The following is a 24,693-nucleotide window of genomic DNA, read 5'->3' on the forward strand; positions in this document are numbered from 1 at the left end:
GGCACTGCCTTTGCGTGCCGGCACAATCACATATTATCTACGGCTCTTCACACAAGTGAATGCAATGGATACTTGGTCAACAGCCATACAGATCACACTGAGGGTGGCCATATAAACAACTTTAACACTGTTACAAATATGCGCCACACTGTGAACCCACACCAAACAAGAATGACAAACACATTTCGGGAGAACAATAGCAACGTAACACAACATAAACACAACAGAACAAATACCCAGAACCCCTTGCAGCACTAACTCTTCCGGGACGCTACAATATACTCCCCCCGCTACCCCCTAAAAACACACACACACACACCCCTCAACCCCGCCCACCTCAACCTCCTCATGCTCTCTCAGGGAGAGCATGTCCCAAATTCCAAGCTGCTGTTTTGAGGCATGTTAAAAAAAAGAATGCACTTTGTGACTTCAATAATAAATATGGCAGTGCCATGTTGGCATTTTTTTCCATAACTTGAGTTGATTTATTTTGGAAAACCTTGTTACATTGTTTAATGCAGTGTTTTTCAACCACTGTGCCGCGGCACACTAGTGTGCCGTGAGATACAGTCTGGCGTGCCGTGGGAGATGATCTAATTTCACCTGTTTGGGTTAAAAATATTTTTTGCAAACCAGTAATTACAGTCTGCAAATTATGTGTTGTTGTTGAGTGTCGGTGCTGTCTAGAGCTAGGCAGAGTAACCGTGTAATACTCTTCCATATCAGTAGGTGGCAGCCGGTAGCTAATTGCTTTGTAGACTTCGGAAACAGCTGGAGGCAGTGTGCAGGTAAAAAGGTATCAAATGGTTAAACCAAAAATAAAGAAAAGGTGAGTGCCCCTAAGAAAAGGCATTGAAGCTTAGGGAAGGCTATGCAGAACAAAACTAAAACTGAACTGGCTACAAAGTAATCAAAAACAGAATACTGGACGACAGCAAAGACTTACTGTGGAGCAAAGATGGCGTCCACAAAGTACATCCGAACATGACATGACAATCAACAATGTCCCCACAAAGAAAGATAAAAACAACTGAAATGTTCTTGATTGCTAAAACAAAGTAGATGCGGGAAATATCGCTCAAAGGAAGACATGAAACTGCTACAGGAAATTACCAAAAAAAGAGAAAACGCCACCAAAACAGGAGCGCAAAACAAGAACTAAAACACTACACACAGGAAAACACTAAAAAACTCAAAAAAATAACGGCGTGATGTGACAGGTCGTGACAGTACACCTACTTTGAGACAAGAGCTATAGTGATGCATGCTTGGTTATGGTTTAAGGTCATATCCAATAATTACGACTTTTTACTGTCAACTGAGTTTCGTTTTTTTAATGATTTCTTCCGGATTTTTTCAATGCAAAAAGTGTGCCTTGGCTCAAAAAAGGTTGAAAAACACTGCACTAATGCATCCAGCGGGGCATCACAACAAAATTAGGCATAATAATGTGTTAATTCCACGACTGTATATATCGATATCGGTTGATATCGGAATCGGTAATTAAGAGTTGGACAATATTGGACTATCGGATATCGGCAAAAAAGCGATTATCGGACATGTCTAGTTTTTTAATATTGTTGTGCAGCACTTTGGAAACATTGTTGTTGTTTAAATGTGCTATATAAATAAAGTGGATTGGATTGGATTGAAAATGATTACTTTTTAATTCTATGATTAACTACATTCCTCTTTAAAATAGATGATCAAAAACAGATTTTCTTTTGGGATACCCCTAGTGGATCGATAAAGTTAAAAGTTAAAGTACCAATGATTGTCACACACACACTAGATGTGGCGAAATTATTCTCTGCATTTGACCCATCACCCTTGATCACCCCCTGGGAGGTGAGGGGAGCAGTGGGCTGCAGCGGTGGCCGCGCCCGGGAATCATTTTTTGGTGATTTAACCCCCAATTCCAACCTTTGATGCTGAGTGGCAAGCAGGGTCCCATTTTTATAGTCTTTGGTATAACTCGGCCGGGGTTTGAACTCACAACCTACCGATCTCAGGGCGGACACTCTAACCACTAGGCCACTGAGGTCCTTGCAGCTTGCTCTCAGACTGGAGCCGGTGTTCCGGCAAGACATGCATCCTCCTGGGATTCATGCAACTCCCGCAGGTGTGTAACAAAGAATATGGAAATGTAATCGTGTCTCCTCGACTGTGCATCCATTTTGGCTCATATTTCACTTGAGCACACTCTTAAGCATGTAAACACTGGGACACAGCTGTGGTAAATATCGGCCGGGCTCGGCATCTCATTATCTAAGAAAAAAAAAAAAAAGAAAAAAAAAAAGCAAATATTAGAATCCTGATCTCATCACATGATCGGGATTGCGACATCTCCTGTGGCACGTGAAGCATCCCTTTTGCACTGCAGCTAAACAGCCCTTTGTTTTCATCACGCCCAAGACATATTTCACCATTTCTTACCAGCTCTTCTGCAAACAGCATCTGGGTCTACTGAGTGAGTGCTCAGGCATGCAAAGCTTCCAGTGTTTTTTTTTTTTTTTTTACTATAAATAAAGACGAGTTCATTTGCATAATGATGGCGCTTCTCACTAAATTACAATTTAGACAAACGGCGGCACAGCCGAGCCTCGCTTAAACGAAGAAAATATCAGCGGGCTCTGCACTCCGAGCTGAGATAAAGCGTGTTTGTTCAGAGCAGTTCTTCACCTGAATGCACAACAATGCTCACAGATACTACAGTAGGCACTTTACCTCCTCTGAGTCATTATCCCTTCTAACTCTTTGCAGTCCATCATGGTATAGATTTATATTGTCATCTCCCCTTGATCACTGCTTAGGCCTTTTTTCACCTGCTCCAAACTCAATCTGGAGTCAGTTTTTTTCAAAGGGACAATTTTTTTTTTATAACGATGCCCATCTCCAGCCATCCATCTTCTTCCGCTTATCCGAGGTCTGGTCGCGGGGGCAGCAGCCTAAGTAGAGAAGCCACGGACTTCCCTCCCGCTAACTGTTTTAATGACATTTAGACTTTACTTAAATCAATAACGGAGCAGTATCTCCTCATCCGGAAACAACCACATCCCGTGAAAAACCGTCCGACCGGAACTCTAATAACTAAAGTTCCTCGGGTGAATAATGTAAACTCACTACACCGGTATGTTTTAGCGCTTTCATGTAGAGATGTCCGATAATATCGGCCTGCCGATATTATCGGCCGATAAATGCGTTAAAATGTAATATCGGTATGGTTTTTTTATTTATTTATTTTTTGTTTTTATTAAATCAACATAAAAAACACAAGATACACTAACAATTAGTGCACCAACCCAAAAAATGTACCTCCCCCATTTACACTCATTCACACTCATTCACACAAAAGGGTTGTTTCTTTTCTGTTATTAATATTCTGGTTCCTACATTATATATCAATATATATCAATACAGTCTGCAAGGGATACAGTCCGTAAGCACACATGATTGTGCGTGCTGCTGGTCCACTAATAGTACTAACCTTTAATAGAATAGAATAGAATAGAATAGAATAGAAAGTACTTTATTGATCCCTGGGGGAAATTCAGCACCACAATTCGCTCACAATAGACAGTAATAATAATAAATAATGTAATATATATATATAATATATTATATATATATAATATATAAATAATATAAATATATTCTACATATACTCTACATTTAAGTGCGGTCAAGGAACATATGCATTAACAGTTAATTTTACTAATTTTCATTAATTACTAGTTTCTATGTAACTGTTTTTATATTGTTGTACTTTATTTTTTATTTAAGAACATGTTTTTAATTTATTTATCTTATTTTATTTTATTTTATTTTAAAAGTACCTTATCTTCACCATACCTTGTTGTCCAAATTAGGCATAATAATGTGTTAATTCCACGACTGCATATATCGGTTGATATCGGTATCGGTAATTAAAGAGTTGGACAATATCGGAATATCGGATATTGGCAAAAAGCCATTATCGGACATCCCTACTTTCATGGCGAGTTTACTGACAGATATAAGTAAGAACTGTACACTACTTTATCCTCTTAAGGCCCAAGCTGTTTGTTTACATGATTTTTCTATTTGCTATTTGGGCTTATTGGACCCTAATTAGATTAAAAACTACAAATCATATTTTTATATGATGTACTAAGTCCATAAGTACACAAACGTGTACTTCATGTGTAGTGACATGCTAATTTTTATTTTTACACTTTTTTTTCCGAATTCCATTGTATGTTTTACTCTTCTGACACCACCAGATGGCAATATAAGTGTCCATATGTCGGCATAAAACCCCGATTCAGTAGTGTACCCAATTTTGGAAACAAGAGCTAAAAGGTGCTGTCCACGCATGTGGCCATTAAGGCTTTTAGAGGTTAAATTAGAAAAATGGCAACAGCGGCGGATGAATGTCACATAACAAGAAGATAGAGAAACAGAAGAAGCTTATCGACTACGGTGTCGGCACGGACTACAAAGGCGGACGCCCGCAATTTTTCAGGATTTATGCAGATCCCAAATACAGATCAGCAGGTACCAGAAGATAAGAAAAGTTGCTTTTGCACAATATTGCGGAACAAAACGTCAGATAATATGTCTTACCTTATACACACACCATAATAATACTCGTATGTTTAATGCGCCGACAATCCATCAGGAGGTGCGGCTTCATAGCTTACCAATGTCGTACTAAAACTTTTTGATAGATTTTTGAGCGCCGTGTGTAATGTTCTATTTTTTTCAATGGATCATATAAATCTTGGTGTTGTTAACTTGAGACCCATCATAGTGCAGGCTACACTTATCTTTTATGTTTGACTGCCATCTACTGGTCACACTTACCATTACACCATGTACCAAATAAAATAGCTTTGAGGTCGGTAAACTCAACCAAACTTATTCCTTACATAAGGCGCACTGTACATTTTTAAATGATGTTCTGTATTTATTCACCTTTTATATGCTCAATGCACAGATTACAGTGCCTACAATTCATTTTAAATTAACCTTATGAGTATACAAGGATTTTATTGCATTTTTAAGGGCAAAAAAACCCAGATTGAGTCTACACAGTATTTCATTTGTGGTCGTATTGAGTGCAACTTTAAAGTTTTACATTGTTTATTGTTGCACTTATCATCACGTTCCTCCGCATTTCCTTAATAATGCGCTCTGGAATGCACCATTGGATGATTTGTGTTATTGTTTGCAAAGCTGACACCTGCCATTAAAGAAATACATCCGCTTGCATCGTCTTCATCATAAGTGGGTCATAAATCATTGTGGGCCCCAGGGTGAGATGTGCTGTGCTTTACCCAGAAGTAGCATGTTCAAAGCCAAATGTTCACACTTTTAACATACTTGCCAACCTTGAGACCTCCGATTTCGGGAGGAGGGGGGTGGGGGCGTGGTCGGGGGCGGGGCGGGGCGTGGTTGGGGGCGTGGTTAAGTGGGGAGGAGTATATTGACAGCTAGAATTCACCAAGTCAAGTATTTCATACATATATATATATATATATATATATATATATATATATATATATATATATATATATATATATATCTTGAAAATATGCAAACAAAACTGTGTTTAGATAATTGATACTTCAAACTTGCATAAATAAATATTAAGGAATATAACATAATTTGGCTTCTGAGAGTTTCAAAATGTAATGAATAAAATGCTAAAGTTGTTGATAAACAAGCAATTATTTTAATAATTAAATATGGTCATTTTAAATGAATTATTATGATAATTTAAAATCAATTATTTCAAATATGTTTATTTTAATGTATAATTCTATGGCTAGATGTAATAAGGAGTCAGGAAAAAATACAAATAAAAATACAATTCATTTTGATGTTTTTAGCAAAATATAGTAAACATGTATTTAGTTGTTTTTTTTGTAAATTAATAAATAAATTTATTTTTAGGTAAGATAAACATAATAATACAATTTATCTCTAGTCTGGATGATTTAGTTCTTGTCACCCTGTTGTCCTCCCGTCATGAAAAAAGACTGTCCTCACTCAGGTCCGCATGGAGCTGGAGGGGGCGTGGCTTCCAGCTCCGGCTGAAAATCGGGAGATTTTCGGGAGAATATTTGTCCCGGGAGGTTTTCGGGAGAGGCGCTGAATTTCGGGAGTCTCCCGGAAAATTCGGGAGGGTTGGCAAGTATGCTTTTAATGGCGGGTATCTTGTGTATATATTTTTTTCAATAGTGACAATACTAAGCTTCAAACTGTGACAAAGTTCGTATGCAAGAAAAAATAAAAATGTCTTCAATAAAAATTAAATGCAATCATGTAAATTTAAAATGTTAGGCAGAGCACCTCTACAGACATCATACATGGGACGGTTTAATAAGTATTAGGGTTGAACGGTTTATAGTGATATAGTACCACGATACTAATGAATCATATTCGGTACTATACCACCTCTAAAAAGTACCAGTCATTTAAAAAAAAATTATATTATGTTTATAAACTCAGGAAATACGTTACTGGACCCATGAGGACTTTGAATATGACCAATGCATGATCCTGTAACGACTTGGTATCGGATTGATACCTAAATGTGTGGTATCATCCAAAACTAATGTAAAGTATCCAAACAACAGAAGCATAAGTGATTATTACATTTTAACAGATGTGCAGATAGAACATGTTAAAAGAGAAAGTAAGCAGATATTAACAGTAAATGAACAAGTAGATTAATAATCCATTTTCTACCACTTGTCCTTTGTAATGTTGACAAAATAATACAATGATAAATGACACAATATGTTCTTTTTTTGCTTACTTTCTAATAAAAGACAAGTTGTCTTGTATGTTCACTATTTTATTCAAGGACAAACTTGCAATAATAAACATATGTTTAATGTACCGTAAGATTTTTTTGTTAAAATAAAGCCAATAATGCAATTTTTTTGTGGTGCCCATTATTTAGGAAAGTATCGAAATACATACATATATTGGTATCAGGACAACACTAGTAAGTATGAATTTTTTTAGTTATACTGTAAAACCTACAAACGTTGCTTGGAGTGATGAACGAAGAATTGTTTGAATAATTATCTATAAATTATCACACAACTTTTATGCTTAAGGGCCGCTGCTATAGTTATTATCAATTGTGTTGAAGTAGTACTTCTCTATCTGTGCAAAATCCAAAGATTGGAAGTCTTCTCATATCAGTGTCTCTGTCCAGGAACGGCTTGCTGACTGCCAAGGCCGAACACCGCCGTGACGCAGACAAAGCAGAGCCAGGGCGATATCACGACAGTCAGCACATTTGCATTTTTGTATAATCATATATTTTGTCTGGGGCTGCTGATTACCCCACCTCCTTTAACAGCAGCTTTAGGGATGTAACCAGGAACATCCCAAATAAATAGAGGAAGCACGTGGGCTGGACTTTAGAGCGTAATTTGGATCTGGAACTAGAGTACAGCCCAAATAACGTCTCTCCTCAATTGAGCAAAATTGAACTCTTTCTCTGCATGATTCCTTTCTTCTCGCCTGTTTAATAAATGTCATTAGTGTTTGAACCTGACAAGAATCCATATCAGTAGATACGCTATCGACGGCTAGAAGACTGTGGAGAAAAAAAAAAACACTAGTGGAAGCAGACAGTAGCACCTGCAGTGACCGAACTCTTCCAAAAGATGGCGTCATAGCACAAACAATAAATTAGCCGCCCCTTTCTCTGCATGATTCCTTTCTTCTCGCCTGTTTAATAAATGTCATCAGTGTTTGAACCTGACAAGAATCCATATCAGTAGATACGCTATCGACGGCTATAAGACTGTGGAGAAAAAAAAAAAAACACTAGTGGAAGCAGACAGTAGCACCTGCAGTGACCGAACTCTTCCAAAAGATGACGTCATAGCACAAACAATAAATTAGCCGCCCCTTCTTATAAGCCGCAGGTAGGAAAAAAAGTAGCAGTTTAGAGCTTTCTATTAGGATTGGCCCAACAAATTCTGTCTGGCAGCAATTTACTATAAATATAAGTGATTAAAAAGTATATTCATAATAATCACCACAATTTATTGATAGCTTGATAGCTCACATATACCGTACTACAAGGTGTCACACCCGATTCGGTAATGGTCTCCACTCAGTCTGCAATCCCAGGAACAATCTCGCTCTCGCTACGCGATATCTAAAGCAATCAAAACTAACGGATGAGGTGGAGATTGCACCAGGTAGAGCTGCTTCTAAGAAAAGCCTCCCGATGCAAGAGTTATCAAAGACGGTGTCAAGAAAATGTGTCAAATACGTATCAAGAGAAGCGCTGAAAGAGAATATTTGAACGTGTAAAAAGTAGGGTGTGTTTGATCTGTGCAGATAAAAACATAAAAAAAGCCCAATACAGAAGTGGATTCTTACTGTGGTAGCCTCACAACCCTGACCTGAGGGTGGACAGTTATATCTCATGGGGCCGGTGTCAATGCAGCCTTGTGTTCTGCCTAAGTACCCATTGATTTCTGCAACGACACACAACCCTGCACAATCATTCCGCTGCCGGACCTGCCCACTTAATTCATTAAAATCAAATCCTTTTGATCGCGCTCTCATCGGAGCTGGGGGCGAGCGTCCCTGGTCGGACACAGACCAAAGCCGGCAAATAATTAATGAACATCCACGGTGTTGTGACTATAATAACGGCCCTGTGGAAGTCATTTCACATTTCAGGGCTGTCAGTGTAGTGCAAGCCTTCACAAAATATCCCTCCTACACATAAAAAAATGCTCCTTTTATTATGAAGCCACGCTGTGGCATTGTCTCGCTGAAATAAGCAGGGGCGTCCATGACAACGTTGCTTGGATGACAACATATGTTGCGCCAAAACCTGTATGTACCTTTCCGCATTAATGGTGCCTTCACAGATGTGTAAGTTACCCATGCCTTGGGCACTAATACACCCCCATACCATCACAGATGCTGGCTTTTCAACTTTGCGCCTATAACAATCCGGATGGTTCATTTCCTCTTTGTTTCAGAGGACAGGACATCCACAGTTTCCAAAAAACAATTTGAAATGTGGACTCTTCAGACCACAGAACACTTTTACACTTTGCATCAGTCCATCTTAGATGAGCTTGGGCCCAGCAAAGTTGGCGGCGTTTCTGGGTGTTGTTGATACTTTGCATAGTAGAGATTTAACTTGCACTTACAGATGTATCGACGAACTGTAGTTACTGACAATGGTTTTCTGAAGTGTTCCTGAGCCCATGTGGTGATATCCTTTACACACTGATGTTGCTTTTTGACGCAGTACCGCCTGAGGGATCGAAGGTCTGTAATATCATCGCGTACGTGCAGTGATTTCTCCAGATTCTATGAACCTTTTGATGATATTACGGACCGTTGACCGGGAAATCCCTAAATTCCTTGCAATAGCTGGTTGAGAAATGTTAATCTTAAACAATTTGCCCAGGCATTTGTTGACAAAGTGGTGACCCTCGCCCCACCCTTGTTTGTTAATGACTGAGCATTTCATGGAAGCTGATTTTATACCCAATCAGGGCATCCACCTGTTCCCAATTAGCCTGTTCACCTGTGGGATTTTTCAAAATAAGTGTTTGATGAGCATTCCTCAACGTTCTCAGTCTTTTTTGCCACTTGTGCCAGCTTTTTCGAAACACGTTGCAGGCATCGAATTCCAAATGAGCTAATATTTGCAAAAAAATAACGTTTTCCAGTCTGAACATTAAGGTTGAAAAGGATTTGCAAATCATTGTATTCAGTTTTTATTTACGTTTTACACAACATGCCAACTTCACTGGTTTTGGGTTTTATAAAATGTTAGGCGAAGTTTGGGCTTGCATTGTATCCCATAGTTTCAAATCAGCCTTCACAAAATATTCCTCCAACACATAAAAAAAATGCTCCTTTTTTTTTGCAGTAATCCTAGCTCCTTAAGGCAATTGTGCGAGGTCACACATAGGATTTTGCACTTAACTTAAAAAATGGATTCTCTCACGGACCACTGATGTGCTGATGGTGAATCAAACAAAGTGAGACAGAGCGTTACCGAGACTCGACAGCACAGGTCACAATTCATTTTCTGCCTGCAGGCCTCGCATTCTCTAATGTTCAGCATTACAACCATTATGACGGAATATGAGCGACAACAAAGGAATTTAAAGTAAAAAATCCGAAAACAACAGAATTGCCTTTGAAAGTGTTTGAAAAACAGAACAATTAAAAAAGAAAAATAATCTAAGTAAACTGGAATAATTAGCCGTGCGTATTGTAATTGCCGCATCATAACAACAAGGACCCGTTTCATGGAAATCTAAAAACAGCTGGATGACAGCTGGACGTTTTCTAATTAGTGCTCGCAACAAAGAGTGAACTATGCATATTTGATGGCAGGAATAGACTTAAGCTATGTCCACACTAAGCCAGATAACCCATTAAACAAATAGTTATTTACCCTAAGCCCCGTTTCGGCCACACTAAACCATCGTTTAAGGTTCCCCTCCTTGGATATTTTTTTACACGGGTGTGGAGTGGGGCGTGGCCTGCGGGCCTGCCGCGGAACGGCGTGTACCAGGACCGGCCTCGAAGACAGCGACAGGTGCGTAGATGGCCCAGGTGGACCTTGTCATCTAATCACCTGTCGCCTTTATTAGCAGCAGCCGTGATGAGACGAGTAGTTGGAGTTGGAGGTGCTGCTAAGCGGACGCAGGAGACAAAGACAGTTTGCTGGAAAGCAAAAGACTTTGCACTATTATATGAAAATAAAACAGTGTTATACCCGGGATATTCCTGGTTCTCCTGGCAGTGTGTGGTGGTCTGAAGAACCCACTAGAGGGCAACCTCTACAACCTCTACCACTACGTCAGTCTACCCCAGGGCAGCTGTGGCTATGAAAGTAGCTTGATTGATGGGTTCTACATGTAAAGCGACTTTGGGTACTTAGAAAAGCGCTATATAAATCCCAGTTATTATTATTATTATTATTAACGGGTAAGTACGCCATGTATTTCTTGAATATCCGGCTCTTAGCTTTGTATGGACTCATTGATCGTTTACAAACTGAGTTCAGAAAGAACGCGCCACAGCCAGCTTCATAACAACCGGAGCTAACCACTGGAAAGATGGAGGCGAGTCTTCCAGACTTCCTCTACATGTACAGACGAGAAAGCGATTGCAGCTATTTGGGATACAACACATCTCAGACGGCGAGATAACTTTCGAATGTCCGGATCAGTTGTGATTCTACGTACCGAAAAACTTCGTTCATATGTCGAAGGAGAGACAACGAGAATGCGGGCTTCCGTGGATGTGATAAAAAAAAGGTAGCGTGTGCTTTGTATTACCTGGCCGTCGAGTGAGGACTACGGAAAACGGCGAATGCTTTTGGACTGGCAAAGCAGACTGTATCAGTTATTGTCCGCCATGTATGTCGCGGACTCAACGTCTAGGTCCAAAGTACAAACCCCGTTTCCATATGAGTTGGGAAATTGTGTTGGATGTAAATATAAACGGAATACAATGATTTGTAAATCATTTTCAAACCAGATTCAATTGAATGCACTACAAAGACAAGATATTTGATATTCAAACTCATAAACTTTATTTTTTTTTTTTTGCAAATAATAATTAACTTGGAATTTCATGGCTGCAACACGTGCCAAACTAGTTGGGAAAGGGCATGTTCACCACTGTGTTACATGGTCTTTCCTTTTAAGAACACTCAGTAAACGTTTGGGAACTGAGGAGACACATTTTCTAAGCTTCTCAGGTGGAATTCTTGCTTGATGTACAGCTTAAGTTGCTCAACAGTCCCGGGGTCTCCGTTGTGGTATTTTAGGCTTCATAATGCGCCACACATTTTCAATGGGAGACAGGTCTGGACTATAGGCGGGCTAGTCTAGTACCCGCACTCTTTTACTATGAAGCCACGTTGATGTAACACGTGGCTTGGCATTGTCTTGCTGAAATAAGCATGGGCGTCCATGGTAACGTTGCTTGAATGGAAACATCTGTTGCTCCAAAACCTGTATGTAACTTTCAGCATTAATGGCGCCTTCACAGATGTGTAAGTTACCCATGTCTTGGGCACTAATACACCCCCATACCATCACAGATGCTGGCTTTTCAACTTTGCGCCTATAACAATCCGGATGGTTCTTTTCCTCTTTGGTCCAGAGGACACAACATCCACAGTTTCAAAAAACAATTTGAAATGTGGACTCGTCAGACCACAGAACACTTTTGCACTTTGTATCAGTCCATCTTAGATGAGCTCAGGCCCAGCGAAGCCGACGGCGTTTCTGGGTGTTGTTGATAAACGGTTTTCGCCTTGCATAGGAGAGTTTTAACTTGCACTTACAGATGTAGCGACCAACTGTAGTTACTGACAGTGGGTTTCTGAAGTGTTCCTGAGCCCATGTGGTGATATCCTTTACACACTGATGTCGCTTGTTGATGCGGTACAGCCTGAGGGATCAAAGGTCACGGGCTTAGCTGCTTACGTGCAGTGATTTCTCCAGATTCTCTGAACCCTTTGATGATATTACGGACTGTAGATGGTGAAATCCCTAAATTCCTTGCAATATCTGGTTGAACATTTTTTTTCTTAAACTGTTCAACGATTTGCTCACGCATTTGTTGACAAAGTGGTGACCCTCGCCCCATCCTTGTTTGTGAATGACTGAGCATTTCATGGAATCTACTTTTATACCCAATCATGGCACGCACCTGTTCCCAATTTGCCTGTTCACCTGTTGGATGTTCCAAATAAGTGTTTGATGAGCATTCCTCAACTTTATCAGTATTTATTGCCACCTTTCCCAACTTCTTTGTCACGTGTTGCTGGCATCAAACGACCATTGTGTGTGTGTGGACAAGGATAAGGTTAGTTGGGATTTACCCTGGAAAACCTTAGTGTAGAAGGAGCCTTAAAGGCATGTCACCTAGTGCAGGAGTGAGTCGATAATGGCACACAAAGGAAATAAAGTGGTTATAGATCAACTTCACAGTAGTTCCCGGTTCAATGGTGACGTTTGCCTGATTAGGGTATTTGCAACGACAACAGTGCCGTCTTTCAAGCGTTTTTTTTGGACGCAGTAGTTGGTCTGCAAAAGTCCTAAAAAATTAAAAATGCTAGTACTAGGACAATATGTTGTTGCACACACTGCACCAAAATAACAGTGTAATTAACACAATATTATTAAACTATCAAAAATAATCAGTCATTCAGCAGGCATCTGAAAGGAGATCAAAATTATTGATTCTTTGATGCATCATGATTGGGACGCGAACGACTCTGAACCGATGGACAGACATCCAAGTATCGATTTTTAATGTCTGTCAAATAAAGTAATACAGATTATTCTAAAATGCAGATCTAAACCGTAAAACATCCGTATATACCAGGGGTCGGCAACCCAAAATGTTCAAAGAGCCATATTGGACCAAAAATACAAAAACAAATGTGTCTGGAGCCGCAAAAAATTAAAAGCCATATTACATACAGATACTGTGTCATGGAATTAAGAGGACTTAAAGGGAACTAAATGACCTCAAATATAGCTACAAATGAGGCATAATGATGCAATATGTACATATGGCTAGCCTAAATAGCCTGTTAGCATCGATTAGCTTGCAGTCATGCATTGACCAAATATGCCTGATTAGCACTCCACACAAGTCAAAAACATCAACAAAACTCACCTTTCATGCACAACCTTAAAAGTTTGGTGGACAAAATGAGACAGAAAAAGAAGTGGCATAAAACACGTCCTAGAAAGTCGGAGAAAGTTATACATGTAAACAAACTACAGTGAGTTCAAGGACCACCAAAATTAGTAGGACAAAACGGCGCTCGCCAAATACTCGAATCAGTGAAGCATGGTTAATATAAACAGTGTGCTTTGTAACAATTAGGGAGGTTTGTGTCACGTTTGTCCTCCTACAGAAACCATATTAAAACAAAAATAGATTTTTTTCCCTTCATCTTTTTCCATTTTTCATACATTTTTTGAAAAAGCTCCAGAGAGCCACTAGGGCGACGCTAAAGAGCCGCATGCGGCTCTAGAGCCGCGGGTTGCCGACCCCTGGTATATATGCTCAAAAAAATACTTTTAAAAAGTAGTTATGCCAAAAAGTCATTGAATTACTAACATAATTACTCTTAAATTAATGTATTTAATACAAGGGAAAGTGCAAATATCTGGCATATGCAGTCGAGAGATGTTTCATGAGAGCAGAGTGTGTGTGTTTGTGTGAGAGCCTTTAAAAGGTTGCCAAATGACGTCAGGGGGAGCGCGTTCACTACAGCATTTGAGCTCAACTGTGTTTGTTAGCTTAGCAGCGGAAGTTTGTCGGCAGTGACGGCAGCTCTGTCGAATGTTTTCACTGGATCATGTGAGCGCTAATTAATAAGGAGATTGCATGTGCTTCGACGGCTGTAGTCTCTTGTCCACAAACCGAGTATTGTAAGATTGCAAGCTTTTCACTTTAATAATTGATTTGTTGTTCATTATTCACTCCCAGTAGTAGTAGTATATGTGTGTGTGTGTGTGTGTGTGTGTGTGTGCTTCTATTTCGACCTTTCTTGAGACATCAACAAGGAAAAGTACCGTCCATATGACGACCGGTGAACAAGTTAGGACCGAAATCATGGTCCCAATACGGAAAACCGTTGCATCTAATAGAGAGCCAAATACTAGAGTCCGTGAACATTGCTCCAAAGTCAGGATTTTTTGTTGATTTAATGTGCATACAAAAATAAACATTCACAGGTGCAAAGGCAGCAATATATGATAAAACAAGACGGCAGCCAAAGAAGGACTTACCTATCTATCCTCCAAAAAACCCGCCAGGTGAACAGCTGATTTTCCGACTTCCGGTGCTGACGTAAGACAACCCACGTCCCATATGTGACCATAGGATGAACAAATACACTACGGTACTAAGACTATAGTGGCCATTAACAGTTAGCTTCTACAGCTGGGTTGCCCAAAGTGCGGCACAGGGGCAATCTGTGGTCCGTGACTCGTTTGTCAACGGCCTTAAGCACATTACGAAAAACAAAAAATAGAGATCTCATTTGCACCCCTGGTGGTGAAATCTATCAAAATTAGGGTGGTCCCAAAAAGGAGTGATTTTTCAAATTGACTGTGTGTCGGTTTTAAAAGTGCTCCCCCTCTGGTCAACATATGAAATAACAAGTGTGTGTACGAATTTGAAATGCTTCCCCCACTGGCCAACATATGTAATAACAAGTGTGTGTGTGTGTGTGTAAGAAATTGAAATGCGCCCCCTTTGGCCAAATTTTTTTTTTTTTAATAAATAAATATATACATAGCGACAAGCTTGAAGTTAATAATGAAGATTAAAAAACAATTACAAAAAAAACAAACAAAAAAAACTATATATTTGCATTGTATTTATATATTATTGTGTTGTAAATACAAATCTTCATATATCCAGAAAGGGTGGTCCCAAAGAGGTAGGCACTTTTCGGAGGTCTCAACAAGGTAACAAATACAAGAATGTGTGTGTACGTGGGTGTGGGTGTGTGTGTTCATACTAAAATGTGTGTTGTTTTCTGTGTAGTGTTGTGTGATCAAAAGCAACAAGCCACGTTACATCAAATGCATCGGCGTTGTAACGTACGTAAAACATATTTAATCAGATTACTTGTTACAAGTAAAAGTAACAGCGTTATATAACTCGGAACACTGCACATCATTCATATTTAAATGTCACAAAATGTAAAATATACAATACAATGGTATAAAATATAATGATAACAGACAATATGATAATGAAAGATGCTTCAGTAATTGATTGATAATGAATCGTTGACCTTCAATCGTAATCGAACTGATGATGTTAGACGCTGATTATGTCATTGTTTAGATTTAACTATTTTCCAAGGTATCTACCCTTAAAAGGTAACCTGCAATTTGGGCTTACCTGACAAATTACTTCCACAATACCGTAAAGTTCCACTTTCCCATACTATCCCAGCCAAATCAAATTGAACATACCTATGCCGTAGATCGGGGGTCATCAACCCGTGGCTCTTTAGCACCGCCCTAGTGGCCCACTGGACCTTTTTCAAAAATGGAAAAAGATGGGGAGGCGAAATATATTTTTTATTTTAATAATGTCTTTGTAGGAGGACAAACATAACACAAACCTCTCTAATTGTTAGAAAGCCCACTGTTTATTATGTTTGCGTTTATGCTTCACTGATGACAGTATTTGGTCAGCGCCGTTTTTGTCCCACTAATTTTGGCGGTCCTTGAACTCACCGTAGTTGTTTTACATGTAAAACTTTCTCTGTTGCTGCCACAGAAAGACGTGGTTTAATGCCAATCCTTCGCATTTTGTCCACCAAACATTTTATGCTGTGCGTGAATGAATGCACAAAGGTGAGCTTTGTCGATGTTATTGACTTGCGTGGAGTGCTAATAATCCATGCTAACGTGCTATTTAGACTAGCCGTGTGCACATATTGCATCATTATGCCTCGTTTGTAGGCATATTTGAGCTCATTTAATTTTGTTCACTTATGTCGTCTGTATATTAAATTTATATTTGCATGTCTCATGACATATTACATGTATGTAATATTGGCTGCGTTTCTGATTGTGTGCCATGTTGTTCGTCACTTAACTTGCAAAGATTGTAATAAATCCATTAGAAGAAGACAGCCTGTCCTTTCCTTTAACTTGGGCACAGACATGTATACCTTTGGCAGTTTTAAGCCAGTAATTTCCAGGAGTCATCTAACCCTTGTCGGAGGCAGATATTTACATACATCCGTATTTAAGTGTTACTTCTTTATTTTCATAATCATATTACAAAACAGCTAGTGTTTTTCTTCCAATTGTGGTCTTTTGGTTGTCTGCAAATACTGTGTGCTAACCTTGACTATGGAATGTAAGAAGGAGAGATACTCCTTCTTCTTATCTGTTCTTGTGTCCAGATGAGGAGGACAATGGGCATGTGTTTGGGCTGGAAAAACAAGACAACGAGGGTGGGAGGGAGAGAGACTTTATAGAAGAGAAGGTTTCCATATTTTAGATCAGACCATTTTAGCTGCGCGATTGAATGTTCTATGCTGGACTGGTCTCATTATTGCCAAAGCTTTGGGGATAAAATTACAACATACCTATTCTGTCTCTGGTGGTTCTTCTACTCAGCCATAAGTGTCATAAAAGAGCTTGGGAGTGGCCAGCGACTTGAATTCCCTGGGAGAAACAACTGGTCCAAACGCAACACCCTCTAGGACACTTACTTAATGTGTATCCTTCATTATAACACGTACATAAGGCTTTTAACTTTTTGCGGCTCCAGGCAGATTTATTTTTTGGTCCAATATGGCTCTTTCAACATGTTAAGTTGCCAAACCCTGCCCTAGATTGTTACTAGTTGTTGAAAATATGTCGAAATTGGCATGTACCGGGTCAGAGCATTTCTGATCATGTGGCCCCCTTAGTGGTTGTGGCCCCTAAAACAAATGCATACAGTGTTCATGTCAGGAGATAATATACTGTTTGCAATATAGCTAGGGGCTGTACATCAATAGAGCCTGGTGTTAGCGTTTCATACATCATTAGTTCACCCGTGCTATTGATGTGTGAAACAGGGTAATAACTTAGCTGTGCAACAGGGGAAAATAATAAAACATTATTTGCCTCCTAACAAAAGGTGTATGTCATCCAACTTGACTTGATTTCCCATGAAAATATGAAGACGGGGTAAAAAAAGATTGAGTGTTTAGACCAGGGGTGTCAAACTCATTTTAGCTCAGGGGGTTACATAGAGGAAATTATATTCCCAAGTGGGCCGGACTTGTTTTCTTTGTTTAAAAACAGAACAAACCCCAAAAGAAAACAAACAAATCATAATGTTTTGGGGCTTTTTTTACACTTACATGTTGCTGTTCATAGTAGTCTTGTTACGAGCGGGGGGGTCGCAGCTTGCTGCGCGGTTCGTTCCCCCGGGATGCAAATGGACCACTCCGGACAGGACGTGCATGTAGGAACATGATTTATTTGTAGAACTCAAACAAGTACCAAAAACTGAAAACAAGCCAGAGGAAAAATGTGCCGATCGCACTCGAAGCAAACACTAACACTTAGCATAGGCAAAAAGACAAGGAATACTCACGTAGCTGTAGCATAAGCAAACAAAGAAGCCAGGCTGACTGACCAGCAAAGGCAGGCTTAAATGATGCCTCTGATGAGTGCACGTCCCGAACACCAATCAGAGGCAGGTGAAAATAATATGTAGCCAACTCAAGGGTGCACAACAACAGGAACTAAGGGAGTCCAAATCTAACAGAAAATAACAAAAACATGATCCCGGCCACGGATCATGACAAGTCTATCTTCATTTGTCGTGGTTTAGAATTTCAGAATAAATGATGCGATAATGTTCATCAGTCAAATAGGTGTGAGTTTGGCAGAGTTTTGAAATGCTTTCATTGGTGTAAAATGTTATATGGGAACATTATCACAATTTCAGAAGGGTTAAAACCATTAAAACTCAGTTCCCAGTGGTTTATTTTATTTTTCGAAGTTTTTTTCAAAATTTTACCCATCACGCAATATCCCTAAACAAAGCTTCAAAGTGCCTGATTTTAACCATCGTTATATACACCCGTCCATTTTCCTGTGACGTCAAATAGTGATGCCAATACAAACAAACATGGTGCATAGAACAGCAAGGTATAGCGACATTAGCTCGGATTCAGACTCGGATTTCAGCGGCTTAAGCGATTCAACAGATACGAAATTGAAGAAGAAACTGAAGCTATTGAGCCATATCGGTTTGAACCGTATGCAAGCGAAATCGACGAAAACGACACGACAGCCAGCGACACGGGAGAAAGCGAGGACGAATTCGGCGATCGACTTCTAACCAACGATTGGTATGTGTTTGTTTGGCACTAAAGGAAACTAACAACTATGAACTAGGTTTACAGCATATGAAATACATTTGGCAACAACATGCACTTTGAGAGTGCAGACAGCCCAGTTTTCATCAATTAATATATTCTGTAGACATACCCTCATCCGCTCTCTTTTCCTGAAAGCTGATTTGGCCAGTCCAGTTGGAAATGCATCTGCTTTGAGTGTCGCAGGATATCCACACATTCTTGCCATCTCTGTCGTAGCATAGCTTTCGTCGGTAAAGTGTGCGGAACAAACGTCCAATTTCTTGCCACTTTCGCATCTTTAGGCCACTGGTGCAACTTGAATCCGTCCCTGTTCGTGTTGTTACACCCTCCGACAACACACCGACGAGGCATGATGTCTCCAAGGTATGGAAAACAGTCGAAAAAACGGAAAATAACAGAGCTGATTTGACTCGGTGTTTGTAATGTGTTTGAGAAAATGGAGGATTGTTGTGACGTCATCGCTCCGCGAGCGAATAATAGAAAGGCGTTTAATTCGCCAAAATTCACCCATTTAGAGTTCGGAAATCGGTTCAAAAAATATATGGTCTTTTTTCTGCAACATCAAGGTATATATTGACGCTTACATAGGTCTGGTGATAATGTTCCCCTTTAATCTATCAGAAGATGTAATAAATAGTAATATCAAAATCAAATTACAGGATGTTATTAATGTCATTAACTCATTTTCCTATCATGTGGTTTATTCTGCACACATGTAGCATCATCTACAACAAAACTTATGAATTTGGATTCATTTCATGAATCGCACATGAAGTTAGAAGGGGGTTAGATGTTATTTCAGCATATTTATGTGCGCCCAGATAATGTGTCCCCAGTCCTCTTTCTCAGTGTTTTTCAACCTTTTTGGAGCCAAGGCACATTTTTGTTCATTGAAAAAATGCGGAGGCACACCACCAGCAGAAAACGTTAATAATAAACTCGGTAGTTAAGATAAAGTTAAAGTTAAAGTACCAATGATTGTCACACACACACTAGGTGTGGTGAAATGTATCCTCTGCATTTGACCCATCCCCTTGATCCTCCCCTGGGAGATGAGGGGAGCAGTGAGCAGCAGCAGTGGCCACGCCCGGGAATCATTTTTGGTGATTTAACCCCCATATCCAACCATTGATGCTGAGTGCCAAGCAGGGAGGTAATGGGTCCCATTTTTATAGTCTTTGGTATGACTCGGCCGGGGTTTGAACTCACAACCTACCTATCTCAGGGCGGACACTCCAACCACTAGGCCACTGAGTAGGTGATATTGACAGTAAAAAGTCATTGTTGAAATTGTTGGATATTAATTCAAACCATAACCAACCATGCATCACTATAGCTCTTGTCTCAAAGTAAGTGTCACAACCTGTCACATCACGCTGTGACTTATTTGGAGTTGTATAGTGTTTTCCTGTGTGTAGTGTCTTGCGATCCTATTGTGGTGGCTTTTCCTGTTTTGTTGGTATTGTCCTGTAGCAGTTTTACACTATTCCCCGCACCTGCTTTGTTTTAGCAACCAAGACTATTTAAGTTGTGCGGACGCTATCCTTCTTTGTGTGGAAATTGTTGATTGTCATGTCATGTACGGGTGTACTTAGTGGACGCCATCTGCTCCACACGCTGTAAGTCTTTGCTGTTGTCCAACATTCTGTTTTTGTTTACTTTGTAGCCAGTCCAGTTTTAGTTCCGTTTTCCATAGCCGTCCCTAAGCTTCAATGCCTTTTTTAGGGGCACTTGCCTTTTGTTTATTTTTTGGTTTCATGTACGGATGTACTTTGTGGACGCCATCTGCTCCACACGCTGTAAGTCTTTGCTGTTGTCCAACATTCTGTTTTTGTTTACTTTGTAGCCAGTCCAGTTTTAGTTCCGTTTTCCATAGCCGTCCCTAAGCTTCAATGCCTTTTTTAGGGGCACTTGCCTTTTGTTTATTTTTTGGTTTAAGCATTAGATACGACGTTTTTTACGAAGCAATTAGCTACCTGTTGCCACCTACTGACATGGAAGAGTATTGCACGGTGACTCTGCCGAGCTCTAGACAGCATTTACACTCAATTTGCAGATTAAAATTACCGGTTTGCATAAAATATTTTTAACCCAAATAGGTAAATTATGTGTGGAGTTTGCATGTTCTCCCTGCAGGTATTCCGGGAGGAATCCCACCTCCAAAAACATGCACCTGGGGATAGGCTGATTGGCAACACTAAATGGGCCCTAGTGTGTGAATGTGAGTGTGAATGTTGTCGGTCTATCTGTGTTGGCCCTGCGATGAGGTGGTGATTTGTCCAGGGTGTACACCGCCTTCCGCCCGAATGCAGCTGAGATGGGCTCCAGCACCCCCTCCGCAACCCCGAAAGGGACAAGCAGTAGACAATGGATGGATGGATAGGTGCAATTACATAATCTCCCACGGCACACCAGACTGTATCTCACTAGTGTGTTGAAAAACACTGCTCTATCTTAACCGGGCACATAGCTCCGCCCCCCTCAAAAGTCAGGGGGGGGGGGATACAAAGAATTGCTATTGCGACATCCAGTGGACACGTTTGGAAGAGCAGTTTCTTCCAATCAAAAATTCTAGCTAATTTTTTATACTTGGCACAATCTGGGCCGGACGTTCGACACCCCTGGCTTAGGCTCTCAGGAAAAACAAATTGCATGAGACGTATCCTTGGCATCATCAAAGACTAGAGTCCCACCTCACGACTCTCATTAAAGACAACGCTCACAGGGAAGGAGGATTGTATCCATTAATGTATCATCACACATGTATTCATTTCTTAGTCGGTCTCATTTCCCATCACTCTCCTTCGTGAGGAACGCTTACATCACACACACACACACACACACTCACACACACACACACACACACACACACACACACACACACACACACAAAAACACACACACAGCACCACGTTCTTGGCTTTGCAATCCTGCAGGAACCAGTCACCTTATCCCGTCTATTCCTATTGAACTTGTTCTCTGAAGCAGCATGCATGCAGCTAAAGTCCCCAAAAGCAGTGTCCCCCACTACCCCTCACACACACACACACCATTCAGCAGGCGTCGCGTAATTCAGGGAATTGGACACACAATGGGACAACTGTGTCTTAGCCACCCAGAACTGCGAAAAATAACCCAGTTAAACAGATTATCCCTTCCTTCCCCTCCTTTAAGTCTTGTAGTTCTCCGGAGCAACATGCTGAGTGCGGTGAGTCCCCTGCCAGGACAATTTTAGGCTTCTGCATCTTGACAGGGCAGAGCTTTTTTTTTTCTTTTTTTTTTTTTTCCACATTATACACCCAACACTGTACTGTACATCCCAGCTTTTATTTGTGTCGGTCTATGGTAAATTTTCTGCAAACATCACCCAGCGCCTACCTGCTGTTGAGACCCAACGCCGGACAGAGAAGCAGCAGGAAAAAAGCTCGGATGAATTTCATAGTTGAATCACACTCTCGTTCCGTCTCCCGTCTCGTAAGCTTTTAGCCTTTCCCCCCCTTGCGTCTCTCTCCTCACTCTCTTGGTCTCTCAGTGGATGCTTGGGGATTTTAGTGCACTCTCTCTCTCCCTCTCTCTCTGTCTCTCACACACACACACACACACACACATAAAGACACATGCGGAGAGGCGGACGGATGCAACACAGTGGCTTTGCAAGAGGGAGGATCTCCAGCTTTAAATAACACACACACCGACACGGACCGGCTTGCTAATGCAAAAAAAAAAAAAAAAGGAGCGGGTGGGGCTCGGGATCCAGAAAAGCCAGATCTGAGGGAAGATGTGATGTCAGCGCCGCACCGGCTTTGTTATTGGCGAGAGGTTGTCGATGCCATTGTGTGGCTGCCGGTCGCTCCTCCAGCACTAAGGCTCCCCCGTTCCCCGTCTCTTTAGTACCTGCAATGTGTGGAGGGTGCAGATGCAGCCTGCATAATAACGTGACCACATTGGCCATTGGGGGATTGGCAGCATCGGTGCTGAGAGTTAGAAAGAGAGTGCAATCAGTTAGGCTGTACAGTTTGCTAATGGAGAGTAAAACATATTGATAGGCAATGCAGTCCTTAACACATATTCCCAAAAGTATTTGACCATACTTGCCAACCCTCCCGAATTTTCCGGGAGACTCCCGAGTTTCAGTGCCTCTCCCAATTTCCAGCCGGACTAAAGGCACGCCCCCTCCAGGTCCGTGCGGACCTGAGTAAGGACAGCCTGTCGTCACGTCCGCTAGGCCAACCAAAAAGTAACCATAGAACACTATAGTGTTCTGTGGTTACTTTTTGGTTGGCCAACGGTTTACGTTGTATTGCGCAACCTGACGGCAAGTGTGGGAGTCTTTTAAAAAAAAAAAATGGTATTTATTTATTTTTTCAAAACCTTTATTTATAACATTCAACATTTACTTACAATCAAAAAAAATTAAATAAAATAAAAACAGGTACATAAACAGTACAAAAACAGTACAAAACAGCGCCAGGGGTTTGTAAACTCAATAAAGCAACTAAAGAATAATTCAAAATATATATATATCATACTTGCCAACCCTCCCGGATTTTCCGGGAGACTCCCGAAATTCAGCGCCTCTCCCGAAAATCTCCCGAAATTCAGGAGTCCGCTTTCCCACAATATAAACAGTGTACCTGCCCAATCACGTTATAACTGTAGAATGATGGAGGGCGAGTTCTTGGTTTCTTATGTGGGTTTATTGTTAGGCAGTTTCATTAACGTCCTCCCAGCGCGGAAACAACACACAACAACAGCAGTCACGTTTTCGTCTACCGTAAAGCAGTTCGTCTGCCGTAAACAGTAATGTTGTGACACTCTTAAACAGGACAATACTGCCATCTAGTGCATTTGATGAAAGCACTTTTGTGCGTGCCACACAGCAATGCATCATCAGAGAGGGTGTTCAGCATGGTTAGAAAAATAGTGACAGAGAATAGAACAAGGATGGACAATTCAACCCTTAACTCAACAATGATAAATGTGTAAATAAATGATAACTAATAATAAATGATAAATGGCTTATACTTGTATCGCGCTTTTCTACCTTCAAGGTACTCAAAGCGCTTTGACAGTATTTCCACATTCACCCATTCACACACACATTCATACACTGATGGCGGGAGCTGCCATGCAAGGCGCTAACCAGCAGCCATCAGGAGCAAGGGGTGAAGTGTCTTGCCCAAGGACACAACGGACGTGACTAGGATGGTAAAAGGTGGGGATTGAACCCCAGTAACCAGCAACCCTCCGATTGCTAGACACTGAAATTCAAGTATTTATTTTTTATTTCTATGTATATATAATAAAATAAATATATATTTATAGCTATATATATATATATATATATATATATATATATATATATATATATATATATATATATATATATATATATATATATATATATATGAAATACTTGACTTAGTATTTCTTATATACATATATATATGAAATACTTGACTTGGTGAATTCTAGCTGTAAATATACTCCTTCCCTCTTAACCACGGCCCCAATCACGCCCCGCTCCCAACCACGCCCCCGCCCCCTCCCGAAATCGGAGGTCTCAAGGTTGGAAAGTATGTATTTGACTCACATATGAACTTGAAGTGCCGTCCCATTCCTAACCCATAGGGTTCAATATGATGTGGGTCCACCTTTTACAGCTATTACAGCTTCAACTCCTCTGGGAAGGCTGTCCACAAGGTTGCGGAGTGTGTTTTTTTAGGAATTTTCCACCATTCTTCCAA

The 24,693-nt window shown here is 40.5% G+C and overlaps 1 protein-coding gene across 1 annotated transcript in view; it reads right to left on the reverse strand.

The window, feature by feature from the left end:
• The window catches only part of luzp2 (leucine zipper protein 2), a 433,448-nt gene extending 410,786 nt beyond the window's left edge, over positions 1–22,662 (reverse strand). Inside the window, exon 1 of the mRNA XM_061974821.2 lies at positions 22,325–22,662. Within this exon, the coding sequence (XP_061830805.2) occupies positions 22,325–22,386 (62 nt within the window). The 5' untranslated portion in view covers positions 22,387–22,662. The remainder of the gene's footprint in view (positions 1–22,324) is intronic.
• Positions 22,663–24,693: the final 2,031 nt, after the last annotated feature.

Source organism: Nerophis lumbriciformis, linkage group LG15 (genome assembly GCF_033978685.3).
Source record: "Nerophis lumbriciformis linkage group LG15, RoL_Nlum_v2.1, whole genome shotgun sequence".
Lineage (NCBI taxonomy): Eukaryota > Metazoa > Chordata > Actinopteri > Syngnathiformes > Syngnathidae > Nerophis > Nerophis lumbriciformis.